Below are 16,524 nucleotides of genomic sequence, written 5' to 3' on the forward strand. Positions count from 1 at the left end.
ATGCATCTAACTCCGGCAGGTGGGGTGAGGTGGGTGGAGCTTAGTATAATAAAATCACAAAAATAAGTCTTCATGTTAAGAAAGAATTGTACACAAGCATTTCCAAAACTGTCCAAAGGTTATTTAAAAATAAAGCAATTCACAAATTATTTTATGACAAATATTTTTACTGTCTTGTACTCATTTATTTAGCCTACAAATTAAAATTATAAAAAATAACTTTATTTTTATTTGTATCATTATTATATATTATTAAACAGGTTATGCATAAGAATCTTTTATCCAAAATAACTTACAAAAGAGGAAAAAATTACTCCAGAGTCAGTCACAATGCCAGGTTTATTGCACAATAATAATCAAGTGCTATTATAGATTATCAGCAATTGAACAAGATTTTAATGCGCATCTTTCTTATTAAATCTTTGTATTCCACCTCGTACTACACTTGATAGAGAATCACTTAAGACACTTTGCTGTAAACCTATTCCACATAATAATATTCAATAAAACTGTATGTTAACACGTAGGAGTTTGCTGCATGAATCCGTGAGTACGGTTTACAAATCCGAGGGAACGGATTGCGAAAGCGTGCGCACGGATTATGAATTCGTGGGTACGGATTCAAAAACCGAGGGTACGGTTTACAAAATCTAAGTGCACGGATTGGAAATTCGTGGGCACGGTTTGTTAATCCGTGGGCACGATTTGTTAAATCGAGTGAACAGTTTATGAATTCGTGAGTACGGTTTATAAACTGAGGGGACGGATTGCAAAACCGTCGCCACGGATTGCTTTTTTTTCTCCTACAGGTGACGTCCCGGGCTCCGTATACGGACATCACCGCAGCGAATGGTGCATTTACGTTATAGCCGCGGATATGAGACCTTACTCTGTAGTGGAAAACGCAGGTTTTAAGAACATGCTTAATGTAATTGAGCCCCATTACAATATTCCTTCACGAGCCCATTTCAGACAGACCGTAATTCCTGCTTTGTTCCAAAAAACATAAGCCCAAATAGAGAACCAATTGAGTAAAAACACACTAAATATAAAGAGTTATAGAGTTCCATATAAAAAGAGTTACATCTTTGTATTTGTTCATAACCACTACAACAATATTACATTTAATTTTTTAAAAAAAATTTATAAGGAGCTATTTTTGTTTTATACAGTATGCTGCTAAGAAAACACCATAGAAGATGGGTAAAGAATAGCTCCATCATTGTTCAATGTAAAAAAAACACATACTTTGTTAGTTTTAATAAATAAAACATTTTTTAAAAAATCAAGGAAATTTATCTGCCAATTTTTTCTTTTTGCTGTATCTAAAACGTACCGAACCGTACCGAACCGAACCGTGACATCAGTGTATTGAACCGAACCGAACCGTGAATTTTGTGAACCGTTACACCCCTAATATATATATATATATATATATATATATATATATATATATATATATATATATATATATATATATATATATATATATATATAATTTGCTTGCTTACATGCATCATTAAAGAATATAATAATTAATTAAATGACAATATTTATTTATTAAATATTAATCCATGCATATTATTTCATTTTATTTTTAAACAAATTAATAAATGTAATTAATTACTTAATATGTATTTACATTTATTTATAGATCAACAAATTAGAAAATAGATAAATAAATGTTTTAATTTAATAAGTGTTCATTAATTAATGTTTTTAGTCATTTATTAATTAAATCATGTACTTATGATAATTATATACTTATTTATTTAGCCATGTATTTAATAAATAAATGTAATAATAATGTATTCATTTTGTTCATTATTCATTTATTTCATAATAAAATATATGTATTTTAATGGATTTATTTACATAATTCATAAATGCATAAAGATAAATACATAATTTTTATTTATTCATTTTATTATTCATTAATTTAGACATTCATTGTTTAAGCAAACAAATATACAAAGAAATGACACAAATGTATTTATTTAGTCATTTAATAAACTGATGAATAAATATATACATTTATTTAAAAATGTCTAAATTTATTTAAATATAAAAAAATTATAATAAATAAATTAAAATAAACATTTGTTTTAATAATTTAATAATAATATAATAAAGATAAATGTACACATAAGCAAATAAATAAGTAAAAAATATTTAGTCATAAAAGTATTTATATATTTAGTCATTATCCATAAATAAATATATCAATAATTAAATTAATGTCAAATAAATTAATAGTAAAATAAAAATATTATATCTAATTCATTAATTTATTGTGACCATTGAGAACCTAAGAGAACTGTAAATATGTGTGTGTGATGTTAAATTATTGAAATAATCATTTAAAATCTGAGGGTTTGGTAATGACAGCACGGTGAAGAAAAGGTTTGCATGACCATCACCGTCCCGACACTACACAACACATATACATATTTATCAAGTGGGTTAAGCATGTATTCGCTGAGTTTCGCTCAATAGCGCTCCTATTCAAGACTGGGTGGCAAAAAGCGTGTTTGTTTTCTTTATTTTATAAAAGCACAACATTTATGTAGGTTTAACGTTTAAACATTGTTAACTGTTTTAGTGCATCTATAGATTTTATTTTAGGCAAGTAGTGATGATTTGAGGAGGCTAAATTCATCATACATATATGATTAGCTTACTGTCTGCCGCTGTATACTTTACAAACAAAAAAAGTGATTTTTATAAATTGACTTACAAAAAGGCAAATAAAAAACGAAACAAAATATAATCACTTTGCAATTACATCAAATCTGAATATATTTTAATAGCTGAAACAGTAGTAGGCAATAAGCTGTTTTGGGAGAAGGGGGGATAAAAAACTGTCTCGTGTCGGTAATTCTGATAAGCTGTTGGACACGGTTCAGGCTTGGGCCTAAATTTGAGGCCTGTGCAGGGCTCTAGGGTGAAGGTTTTACAGCACTGCTGTTCTGACATTATAGAGGAACATGATCATAAAGCAAACACACATCATCCATCGCTCTCACACTAATCACATTCAACATGTCAAATCATTTGACATTAAACCCCCCAAGAATCTGAGACTAAAAAACAACACGGTAGAGATGTTAAAACACTTCAATCTTACACTTCTATTTTCCATCTACAAAAGGTTTGCTATGAAATATATCCTACAGTTAAAGTAAAAACATGTATCTGCTGTGGAAGGACACGCATCCAATCCAAACCGTTTGAGATCCCAGACCTGGGAATTATGGGACGGGACTCATATATAAGAGGCAAGTTAGTGTGTAGAGGCCAAATACAGCAGATCCTGTCAATCTGACCATCGGTGTGTGTTTAAAGGCAGATCTCCAGCCCGAGTTCAGCAGGTTTAAACTCAATCGAGTGCATGTCTCTAATAATGTTCTGTATCTGTGTGAATGAGGGCCACAGTTTCATCAGACGAAACACAAACTCGTTTGCACGTCAATATATGAGCATGTGAACTTCATCCCCACAGCTGCTCTTAGTCACTTAGTAGTCAAACACACACTGTATTAAAAAAAAATTAGAGAAAGGGGACCATACTCAAAAATTCAGGCAACTTCTCAAGTTAAGAACTAGAGACTGTCGACTATGGCTGTCACTTTTAGTTCGAAAATCGATTGCACAATATATCGGACCAACCAAAAAAAGTTTCAAAAATGAAAATAGGGAATCGATTTTTACCAAATACCTGTACCTGATTGTCCCTGGGACATCAGTGCGATCGGAGCACGTCTTCTCAACAGCTGGACATATAGTGAATAAAAAAACGCCCTACTTTGGACCCCGAAAATGTTGATCGACTTGTTTTTCTGTCCAATAAATTTGTAATAGCTGCCTAGTGCCGCCTAGCCTAAGTGTCGTTTACGTTCAATAAAAATAAAAATAAAAACACACATTGCCTGTTTCTCAAGTCCATTTAAAGTTAAATTTTTTGAACAGTTGTTTGAAATGGATTGAATCATTAATTAAAATAATCTTGGAGATTTTGGAATTGCCTAAATCATAAATGAAGCCGGTTGTTTTTCTTTTGTCATGGCAGCCGTCCCCTCTGCATATATATTTTTTTGAGAATGTTTCACTCCTGTTGCTGTTTGTTATTCTTCACGAAACTTAATGCCAATAAAATAGAAATATTGCTGACTTGTGCGTTTCCAGCGCTTTCTTTACGTTCCTCCATTATTTGACGTTGAAAAAGGAAAAGGAAACGTCTTTTTTTTTAGACATGGAAAATCTATTTTACAATCGATTCAATGAACACTTATGTCTTAAAAATCGAAAATGATTTTTTCACAAACGTGACAGCCCTACTGACCACTTAAAAACTTTAGTTCAGCTACTGAATAAAAGTCAGTCTACTGATTTTTAAAAGATCTGTCAGATCATCTAAAGGTTATTTAGCATTTAGCAATGATCATCCTCTTCAACAGTCCTCTTTCTTTTAGATATTTTTATTTTTAAAACCCATCTGTTTGTGTGTGGGTTATTGTGCTTTTGTAAAACACTCCAATAATTTTTAATTAATGTAGAAAAATAATTTTTTACAGTGAAAAGCTTTTCTACTCCCATAAAAATACAGTAACACTATTTTACCATTTTATACTATAATGTATTCACAAAGTATGAATAATATTATTCATTCATATTTAAATTTATACAGTTCTGTCGTGGTGCATATTATTTACTTTACATTTATGCATTTAGCAGACACTGCGACTTACAGTGCATTCAGGCTAACACTGTTTACCTAACATGTGTTCCCTGGGAATCGAACCCAAAACCTTTTGCGCTGCTAATGCAATGCTCTACCACTGAGCCACAGGAACACCGGGAATATTATTTGACAACATTAAAAACATTAAAAAGTATTAGTGATCTATTAAAATGTATTTTGATATGTTATGTATTAATTATTTTAATAAAAAAATAGAGTAACACTTTAAAACAATGGCAAATTTATTAGCATTAATTAACTACATTAGTTAAAACTAACATTGAACAATACTATGGCATTCATCAACCTTAGTTAATTTTAATGTCAACAAACGCATTTTAAAATCAAGTTCTATCTGACAACACTAATGCACTGTGAACTATAAACAAACGATGAACAACTGTATTATCATTAACAAACATTAACAAGGATTAAATAATGTAAAAATGCACTTATTTTCCAGTTTATTACATGTTAAACTGCTCTTAAACTCTACTGTATGAAGCGCTTTAGAAATAAATGTGACTTCATAACATTAAATGCAAGTGTAGCGCAATGCAAACATAATTCGCAATGCATTTAAAGTACGTTACGTACTCAACGCTGTCACAAGGAATTAGCTTAATCTGTCCTCTTATAGTTGGTTTGCAGTTTCTTGCATTCTGAGTTTATGTAGTAAATTAATATGCATTTTCCATCATATCTGAATAACAATGGAAATCTAAAGGAAACTATCGCCCCCTAGAGTTTGGAGGTTGGTTACTGATACTGACGTACTTGATTCTGTCACACTCAGATTCTCATTCATCCCTGACATTTAAAGGACAAATAAGAAACAGTTAATAAGCTCTAAAACTTTTGCGTTTCAGCACAAATCTCCAGCGAGACGCCACGCTTCAAACCTGCAATGCCTTTAATTTACTTTTCTCTTACAAATTGGTTTCTCGGTCCCTCTGTGCTCAAGAACCCCAACAAACTCTCTTTGTGTGAGATTCCGTATGGAAATAAGCCAGATTCTGGCTTTCCGAAAGAGCAAAAGAGTTTTAATAAGCAATTAAAACCTTCAATAGGAGCTCCTAATTAAAGGCATGTTAAACAAACAGTTATGAATACAGAAGAAATATTGACAATGGTTTAGGTGCCGCAAGCTCACCAGGGAAAACCTGAGCTTATTAGAAAGCATGAAATTAATTTCACATCGGTCTGAGAGAAATCCCTCGTGTGTCGCTATAATGAATGGACGCATTCTTTTAAGACGAGAACACCAGTGAGAAATGACAAGCAGTTCCTCAATTATACCTGAACAAATCCACTTACATCTGTGTATATGTATATATATTTATATTTAACAAATATATAAATGTGTGTGTATATATATATATATAAATACAAATATTTTGTTATGATACACTAAATAACTTAAAATGTTTGAGGTCAGTATTTTTTTTTCTTTTTTTTTTTTTTTTAAAGAAATTAATATTTTTATTTAGTAATGATGTGATACAGTGTGGGGGGGGCTTAGTAAAAACTTACATTTTTTGAAAATTATTACATTTCTATTGAATATATGCAGTGTACTTTATGTATATTTATAAAACAATTTAAATAAAATGTTATCAATATTAAACTAAGTTTGTTTGCTTTTTTTGTGTGCTTCATGTGCAATTAAAAAAATCAAAAAAATTCTGATCAGACACAATATGGTTTTAGTCGAAAACGTTTTCGACTCTTTTACAAAAAGCTCTTAATGAGACGCTGTGCTTTAATGTAATAACACAAAGCAGCTACCAGAAGACTTATTGCATTCATAGAGGGATGTTTGTCCTTCATTAAATCAGCTCTTTCAGTCTCACAGAGGATCAGAAGTTTGTGGGATGAAATATCGAGCTGCGATTCTCCAGATAACAACAGTAAATACAGCATATGATTCATTCGCTGGGAATGCGTGCGATCCAAGCCAAGAACGCCAACGCCTCGTATTGAGAAATCATCCGCAGATAAGAAAGGATTCCCTCGACTCGCCTCGATAAGAGAAGTGTGAACGTCTCTTGTGTTCTGGGAGGTTTGGCAGTGTTTTGGTTATTTATCACGACACATGGATCTGGTTACGATACACAGCCACACATTCATCAAACACGCCTGAGTGCCTTCAGCATGTCAAACGCTTGTGTAATTTGGCAGCGTTTCGTGCATATTTCATTTCTTCGTTAGGATGCTTTCTGAAATTCAGTGATTCACGATATCATGGGATCGAACATCCTCCCGTCTAATATAGATCGGTCGTTTAGTATGATTGAGTTCAGGGAACGTTTGAATCAATTTTTTCTTTGGCATCGTCGGACGAGGCGTTCATCAGTCATATAGAGTTTTGATTAGTATTCATGTATTGTTTAACTGCATTGCACTCAATTCCAATACAGTCCTCGGCTCTTAATGAAAGCAGAGAGACTCGTTCGCTGTTGAAATGAACAGAATGGATTTGATTTTGAAGTGGATCGTGACTCTAGATACTAATGTCCTAAAATGAGAAAATATGTAAAAATATTTATCTACAAAACTTTAGTCAAAATTGTATTATGTTTACAATATTATACTCATATAATACATAAGTGTTCTCACCTGGAAGAGATGCAGAACATATTTTAAAAAAAAATATTTTAATAAATGACGATTTTAGTAAGAGAGCAAAACTATTTTCAAATGCTTTAAGAATCTCAAAATAAGATTTTTACATGTATTTTTTTATATTTAAATATATATATATATATATATATATATATATATATATATATATATATATATATATTAAAACACGTGCGTGCTTTAATAAATAATAATATAAATAATAAAATTTACAGAAACTTCAAGTAATAAATATTTGATACTAATATAAATTCAGACAATTTTACAAGTGAATTTGACACTGAAGGGTACTCCACACAAAGCATTTCATATCTCTTAAAAATTCATTAATTAATGAGGTTTATTTTGACCGTCTTGAAGCATGCATGTGTAAAGTTATTGCTCTTTTTTTTTTTTTTTTTTTACAAATATTACTTTAAAAAGTGATCTATTTGTCATGTTTCAATGGTTCATCCAAAGGCGTACATATTCATGTTTAACAACAAAATTCAGTCCCAAAAATATGTGAGATATAGCTAAAAGGCTGAATATATTTTACAAAAGTTATATATATATATATATATATATATATATATATATATATATAGCTTCACTTAGTTGTACAGAAAGTATTTTTGACACTAATATGTAGTTCTCAAACATACCAGGGTCAAAATGACTCCAACACGAAACATGTTATATTTCTTAAATAAATACATATAAAAAATTTGGGAAAAATGAATGGCATGTATTTTGAGGTTCTTAAAGCATATGCAAAGTTTTGTTCACATACTAAACTCTGTGCATTTTTTAAAAATCATCTATGCATCTCTTCCAGGTGAAACACCCATGTGTTATGAGCTGAAGTGATGAAGAAAAAGCAGTCCGTCTCTCTGAATGCAAGTTTTAAGAAGCGCTTTACCTTATCACATTAGCTGTTTGCTTAGCAGAGCCTCTCATTCAGAGCAACTCAAACAGCTTTCACACTCGAGCCGTTTATACAGCTGGAGAAACCCAGCTAAGTGCCGCTCTCCAGGGCTTCCATCGGGAAACACACAGCACTCACGCTCCAAAAGCATCCTTCATTTAGTCGCGGTGCAAATCAAAACATCAGAGCGAGGAAAGGATGGGCTGATCCAGTGGTGAGGGTCAATGAGAACAGCACAGTCTGAGAGCTAGAGCTTCATCCAAACTAAACCCTGAATCAAGACAATCAGAAGCACCAGACATCACTCTGCATTAACAAACACATCCGAACATTTATTCCCACCGATTTTCTCACACGTCCTCATCTCCACTTTCAGACCTCTATCATTTGCTTTGTTCTGAAACCGAGACTGAAATTATTACAATGTTGCAGTTTCTATTTTGTTCAGTTCACTTTTCAAAAACTAATTTTTAAATGTAACGAAAATGTTTTTAAATGTAACGACAATGTAAAATATAAATAAATAAGAACAGGAATTCAACTGTATTATCTATATCAATGCTGGGAAACTATTAACATTTTTAATCGCGATTAATCGCATTATTGTATGCGATTAATCGCAATTAATTACATTGCTACATTGTTGCACAAAACTAATAATGCATTCAAAAGTAGAGTATTGCAAACTTTTTTTTAATTTAAAAGTACTGCTATATGAAAAAAAGTATATATATACTGATAAAAGTTAACACGATATTTTAAGTCAACAGTACTTAAGGTTATGCAAACTTAAAATCAACACACTACTTTATTTAGAAATTGTATTATATTATTATAATTATATATATATATAGGGCCCTATCTTGCACCCAGCGCAATTGACTTTGTATACCGACGCATGTGTCATTGATATTTTGCACCCACGCAAAGCGCTCTTTTCCCTCCACAGAAGCACGTCGCTAAACTAGTGAATGAACTTGCGCTCCCTGGGCGGTTCAGCGCAAAAAAGGAGGCGTGTTCCGGCGCAAACAATCCCTGGTGCTATTTTGCTGTTCCATTAAACAATTGCGCCACTGACCAGAAAAAACCTAGTCTAAAGTCAGTGGCGCGTTGTTCATTATGATATTTTAAGGGCGCAAGCTTGACCATAATGTATAGCGTGCACAACGCGCATACACTTTGCTCATGTAATCTACACAGATGCAACAGTTATTTTTGCAAATCATAAATTGTTACACTAAAAAAATATTAACACATGAGATGACGGAAATCATTGTGGTGTGCCACGAAGATGTGAAAAAATAGGCATAAATCTAGCTTACAAATTATTCAGGCTAATTGTAGTAATTAAGGATCAGACCTGTTTGGGACATCTGACAAATTGGTTTGTCCGTCAAGAACCAGGAAAAAAAATCGATGAAACAATTGTGGCTATTTCCTCCCACGCCTGTTTAACCGACGCTATTTTGGGTGGGTTTCTCCCATCCCCATACAACACAACTTCTCTGTCTTTCACTGCTCTTACAAGAACATCAGTCTCCTCGGCTGTGAACCGCTCCTGGCGTGCGCCTGGTAAATACGCCATAATAATAGCAATCCATAATGGAACTTGCGCACCTGCTTTTATAAAGGGAATGTTGGATGACGCTCTGATTGGTTTATTTCACGTTACGCCCAAACCACACCTATGAATAATGAAGCTACTTCAGACCAACCCATTTTAGATTTGCGCCGGGCGCAAGAGCCATTTATCCCGCCGGGAAAATAGCAACAGCGCCGAGACCCGCCCACAAACTTACTTGCGCTTCGCGCTTTGACACTTGCGTTTCAAATCGTTAAAACATGGCCCATAAAGTATTATATACATATTTACTACATAAAGATTTACATCTATGTAAATTATTATTTTTAAATATTACATAATATTCTCAACAGTTAGGACTCCAAAGCAATATTTTATATTTATTTATTTTTTCTTTACAGAGTAAGGAAGGTCCTTGTATTAAAATAGATTAAAATGAGTCCAAAGCAGAAGAGTCCAATATCAGGTGTCATAAAGCCTGGTGTGATCCAAGACTGGTTGAGCGTCAGCGCTCATGAATCCAGTGTTATAAAAGTCAAATTAATCAGTGTAAATTACAGCATGTTCTCAGCCTGACCTACAGAACTTCTCCGACCCAAACCTGTAATCAATCAGTGCTTCATGAAGGGTCAGGGGTGAAAATCCTCAGCTCCAATAAATCCAGAAATCATAAAACAATGGCACTGTATCTAGGGCGGACTGTAAATTCAATATTGTGTTAACGCCTGCGGCGGCTGTAAATCCATACGTTACAGCAGAAATATCAACATCATCCTCACATTCTCCAGTCAGACGCTGATTCCAGCAGAACTGAAGCGGATGAAATAACATTAGTCCAAGTTATTCATCGTCACACGTGTGATTTATATGCAGGAGGATCAGATACAGATTCTCACGAAACCGCCGTTCCACCAAAACATCACGAATGTGAAGCATTAAACGGCGCTTCTCAACATTTATAACTCCAACGCCTCACATCATCCACAAAAACATTTCACTTTTATACTCAAAAACTTATTTTTAATTTACAGAATTAGGTGTCCATAAATTAATATGGATTCCATTAAGATTCAAATGAGTCTAAAATCTAAAAGCATATATATATGTGTGTGTGTGTGTGTGTGTGTGTGTGTGTGTGTATTAATAATTTCAACTTGTTTTTTATGAATTTAATCCAAAAATATAATAAAGGCAAAATTAATTTAATTAAATCAAATCAACAAAATTAAATCTATCTATATTTTTTTTATTAATTTAAAAAGTAAAACTCAATAAGGTAACTCCCTTAACTCCAAGTAAGTTTACTCTAATAAAGTTACACAAAATACATTTTAGATGTTAATACTTCAGGACACATTCTCTTCTAATGAAACATTGTGAAAAGTAATGATATAAATACTTTTTTAATTAACTGAAATAATGCAAAGTAAACAAAATCGATCAGCTATTGATAAGCGAAAAATACATTTCAATCAAATTTAATTTACTCAATTTAAAAAAAACACTCATTATCCAGGAGAACAATAAGGAACTAGAGAAACTATCAGTGACTCTTGTGAGTCTCAAATGGTCGTTTTCCTTCCTCTTTGGAGTGTTACAAGCTGTTTGTGAATAGATAAGATCCAGAAAGTTGCAAAGACGAAAGTCTCAAACCCAAAGAGATATTCTTTATAAAAGTTAAGACTTGTCCACACCTCCCTAAAACATAAAATAAAGCTGGACAGTTCCATCTTTGCAAGAACAGTCTGGGCTTCTGACTCACAGTCTGTAAGGATGTTTTCATATTTAAAAGATTTGCCACTGATGATTCAAACACATGTTTTGAGCAGTGTAGGGTAGTGCTTTTATACATATTACTCCACTAAACTAATAATACATTGCATTGAAATTTGTGCTTAGTTTTTAAAAATTCTGCTAAAATAAAAGGCAAAATTTAAGCAGCAATATGACAAAGTGCATTTGTTATTATAGATATAGTTGATGCATCTCAATAGTGTGTGTATATATGTGTGTGTGTGTATGTGTGTGTGTGTGTGTGTATGTGTGTGTGTGTGTGTGTGAGAGAGTGTGTGTGTGTGTGTGTGTGTGTGTGTGTGTGTGTGTGTGTGTGTGTGTGTGTGTGTGTGTGTGTGTGTGTGTGTGTGTGTGTGTGTGTGTGTGTGTGTGTGTGTGTGAGAAATAGTGTGTGTGTGAGAGAGAGTGTGTGTGTGTGTGTGTGTGTGTGTGAGAGAGAGAGAGAGTGTGTGTGTGTGTGTGTGTGTGTGAGAGAGAGAGAGAGTGTGTGTGTGTGAGAGAGAGAGAGAGTGTGTATGTGAGAGTGTGTGTGTGTGTGTGTGAGAGAGAGAGAGAGTGTGTATGTGAGAGAGAGTGTGTGTGTGTGTGTGTGTGAGAGAGAGAGAGAGTGTGTATGTGAGAGAGAGTGTGTGTGTGTGTGTGTGTGAGAGAGAGAGAGAGAGAATGTGTGTGTGTGTGTGTGTTTGTGTGTGTGAGAGAGTGAATGTGTGTGTGTGTGTGTGTGTGTGTGTGTGTGTGTGAGAGAGAGAAAGAGAGAGAGAGAATGTGTGTGTTTGAGTGAGAGTTTGTGTGTGTGTGTGTGTGTGTGTACCTGTCGTTGATGGTCCAGTTGAGGCAGAGGTTGAGGGAGGTCAGGTTCCTGCACTTTCTCACCACCTCCATCACCGTCTCGTTGTTGAGCTCAGAGATGTGCCGCAGGTCCAGACTGCTCAGGTGCTGCAGCTGCACACACACACACACACACACACACACACACACACACACACGGTCAGCACGTCCTGTGAAGCACATTAGTCACTGAACACTTCTAAAGCGTCCCATCATCATCTCTGTATGACTGTGTTTGACCTCGACTGAATCAAATGAAGCGTCTCACCTGCTCTTTCTGGACTAGAGTGCAACATTCGAAATACAATAAAGTACAACAAACTCTTAAATCAAAACAGAAATATGATTTTTGCTTGATGTGTAACCCCCTTAAAATGTCACTCATCCTGCTAAATAAATAAATGGATAATGTTTGTGCTGATTTCCAGTAACAAATATCTAAACATTCTTACATCAAGACAGAAAATTACTTAAAATGTAGTCTTGCTTTATAAATAAATAAAAATCGTATTTCTTTCTTTAGTTATAATTTCTTCTTTACTCATTATAATAACTCAAGTTACCAAGTGAAACCAAGTTTTCTTCTCTTATTAATATTGTCTTAAACACATTTAATTCCTCAGAGTATTAAGGTCAGTCCTATATGTGATCTAAAGGTCTCTGGCGAAGGAAATGTGTTTGCTTTACACTAGTATTAATTATTAAAGCAGCATTGATTATTCTGGCCTTCATTATCTGCAGAAGGTGAAACAAATTAAAAAAACCTCCAGCGTAATTTGACGTTGTGTCCAATCTGGAGCTCGACCTGAAATGAGTTTAATGAGATTTCTATTATTTATTTACACCCGGGCTGTTAAAGTCTTTCTTATTCTTCCAAACGCAGATATAGCATGATTCTTCATCGTACGGGAACACGTGACGACTTCAGACGGAGGAAATCTCCTTCAGTCTGTTTATCCAAAATACAACATTAATGCATGATGCGCTGGGAAAACTGAGAGATTTGACGCATGATGCACATTAAACAGCACAAAAATCTCATAAATCTGCTCTCTCCTGAAACTGAAAACTCACACTATTTTTTTCCATGCATGTTATAGTTATTTTAGAATCACTGAAACATTTTTATTAATATTTTGAAATGACGAAACCATTTATTTCATATTTTCTGTTTTCACTTTCATTTAAGTTAGTTTCAGTAATTTTGTTTTCGTCATTTTTATAATTTTTACTATATTTCTATATGTCTATATCATTTTTATTAATTTGTATTTATTACTATATTGTTTTTGTTAAAATGTTTAAATTAATTTATATATAATATATACAATTTTTATTTTTTGTTATTGTCTACAAAGTTATAAAATTGTATTTCTTAGTTTTATTAGTTTAGTGCACAGTGTGTTCTTGCATATGTAATGAATAATGTTAATAATAATAATAATAACAATAATTATTATTATTTTAGTTTATTTGTTTTTAGTTACTTTATTACTGTATTTCTTCAAAATAAAATATTTTTCTTCATATATATATAGATAGATAGATAGATAGATAGATAGATAGATAGATATAGATATAAAATGTACATTACTAATAGCTTAACTATAATGTAAACAATTAATTAATGCATGGTTCTTTTTTAATGTTCTGACTTAAGATTTGCATAAAAAAAGATAAACAGAAATATTATGAAAAAACGAATACAATTAAAAACTATAATAGTCACTAAAATCGAATTAAACGAATCTGGTCATTACGTTTTCCTCCGTTTAAGAGAGCCGTATACAAATTAAAATAAGATAAAATTAGGCGAAAATTTTGAAATTAAAACTTATTAAAATGACTAAAACCAAAATTAAAATAAATGTAAACTAAATAGAAAAATATTAAAAATAAAATGAATAAAAATTAAAGCACATTAAAGGGTTAATTCACCCAAAAATGTAAATTCTGTCATTAATCACTCACCCTCATGTCGTTCTAAACCCATAAGTCCTTTGAACATCCTCAGAACACAAATTAACAGAGATATTTGTTAAAAATAATTAAACGACAGAATTATCATTTTTGGGGTGAACTAACCCTTTAAAATAAATTAATACATTGAAAATGAAAACTATCTCAAGTATCTAGTATCTCAATGATATAAATAACTTATGATGGGTAGAGAAGCAGCTAAACGAGACCCAGCACGGTTTCCAAACACTTGATCATATAAACCATCAGCGTTAGAAGATGAAACTAAAGCAATCCGCTCACGAAGTTTCCTCAGTTTGAGAGAGTCACCGTCTCACATCAGATCTCTTCAGGGCTTTATAAATATAACCCACACCTGAGAACGGCCTGAAGCTTTGATGATCTGAATAAAAACTGTCCCTCTGGTGGAGAAGCCACTAAGTGAAATGGAAATGTGTGTCCAAGGAGAGACGGAGCTGGGACTTCATTTAAATAACTATTGCCAGCAGCCGAATTGTATAATGTAATGATATCTTTAGAAACTCTCGCTGCTGCAGAACTAGAGTCAGCCGTCACAGTCCTGAAGAAAGTTTAGATAGAGATTCGCTTCAGGAACCAGCAACTCAAAACACATCAACTGAATCAGCTACAGAACACTGACAAATGATTCCTTTGAACTGAATCTTTAAAATGATTCATGCGTAAATGACTCACGCAGTCTGAAGCATGGAATGCCTGGAAGACCTTTAATATTAACTTAAACTAAAATGATCAAAAATCCTCTTGACCAGTTGAAATAAGGAGAAATAAAATACAAATATTAGATGAAAAACTTAAAATGTAAAACTTAACTAAACTTCAATTGAAAACAGAAAATATAAAAATACAAATTAATAAAAAATATTCTATACTTTATACAAATATATTTTTTAAACAAATTAAAAAAAAATTACTTAAAACCTTAAAGCACTAAAACTAAATTAGAATGTTTAAATAAAAATTTTACAAAAACAAATACAAAAAAATATAAAAAAAGAAAAAAAGCACATCAAATAAATGATGCGCTTTTCAGCAGTTTTCAACAGATATAACAATATTATATTATATTATATTATATTATATTATATTATATTATATTATATTATATTATATTATATTTGATAAAATTAGATTAGATTATATAACAACAAACATTACAACATTTGGACTTTGAGTTATAATATTTAATATTCAACATTATAATTAAATATTATATAATGATAAAATCAATATATAGATGACAGAAGCATGTTGGATATAATTTGACAGAATTTTAGGTTAGTTTGTGTCTCCAGAAGACGCGGGTGAGGACAAATTGGGCCAAAAAAGAATATCATAGTTTCCATGCAGGCAATTACTGCTGCGCCGGTGAGCTGAGGATAACTTTCTCTCATTAGCATGCTAATGTGCAAACAGCAGGGTGTGCTGGATCTTCAACATTTCATGATTCACCTCATTACACAATAATGAGATTTTAAAGTGAAGGCAAAATAAAAAAATAACTTGTCTTTGTGAAGTTGAATCAAAGCGGCTCATTAGCAGGTGAGTCGCTTCGAACGTAACGATTCACTCGTACATCTCTTACCCGGGTGAGGTGAATGACGCCCTGAGACGTCACAGAGCAGCCCATGAAGCCCACAAACTGCAGTTCCGGACAGTTCTCTGCAAACGCCTGCACCGACTTATCAGTCACCTGAGAAACACAGAGGAATAAACACGCGTCAAAACACAGACACGATCTCCTCAACATTGCATGCATTATGTTTTCCCTGTAACTTAGACTTGGAGCAGTGCTGGCAACACAGGGGATGTCAGACGAGCGAACGAACAAACAAACAAACGAATGCATGAATGTTCAAACGCACGAACGAATGAATGAACGAACGCACGCACGAATGCATGAATTTATGAATGCATGAATAAATTAACAAATTATTGATTGCATGCATGGGCAAATGAGGTACGAATGAATGCATTAAATTAATGAATGAACAAATGAATGAATGCATTAACAAATTAATGAATGGGTGC

At 32.9% G+C, this 16,524-nt stretch overlaps 1 protein-coding gene across 1 annotated transcript in view; it reads right to left on the bottom strand.

The window, feature by feature from the left end:
• Positions 1–16,258, bottom strand: part of LOC113106920 (F-box/LRR-repeat protein 17-like) — a 101,206-nt gene extending 84,948 nt beyond the window's left edge. The window contains exons 1-2 of the mRNA XM_026268965.1: positions 16,079–16,258; positions 12,479–12,609 (exon numbers count right to left, since the gene is read on the bottom strand). Coding sequence (XP_026124750.1) covers positions 12,479–12,609; positions 16,079–16,252 — 305 coding nt within the window. The 5' untranslated portion in view covers positions 16,253–16,258. The remainder of the gene's footprint in view (positions 1–12,478; positions 12,610–16,078) is intronic.
• Between the last annotated feature and the right edge of the window lie 266 nt (positions 16,259–16,524).

Source organism: Carassius auratus, chromosome 8 (genome assembly GCF_003368295.1).
Source record: "Carassius auratus strain Wakin chromosome 8, ASM336829v1, whole genome shotgun sequence".
NCBI classification, from domain to species: Eukaryota; Metazoa; Chordata; class Actinopteri; order Cypriniformes; family Cyprinidae; genus Carassius; species Carassius auratus.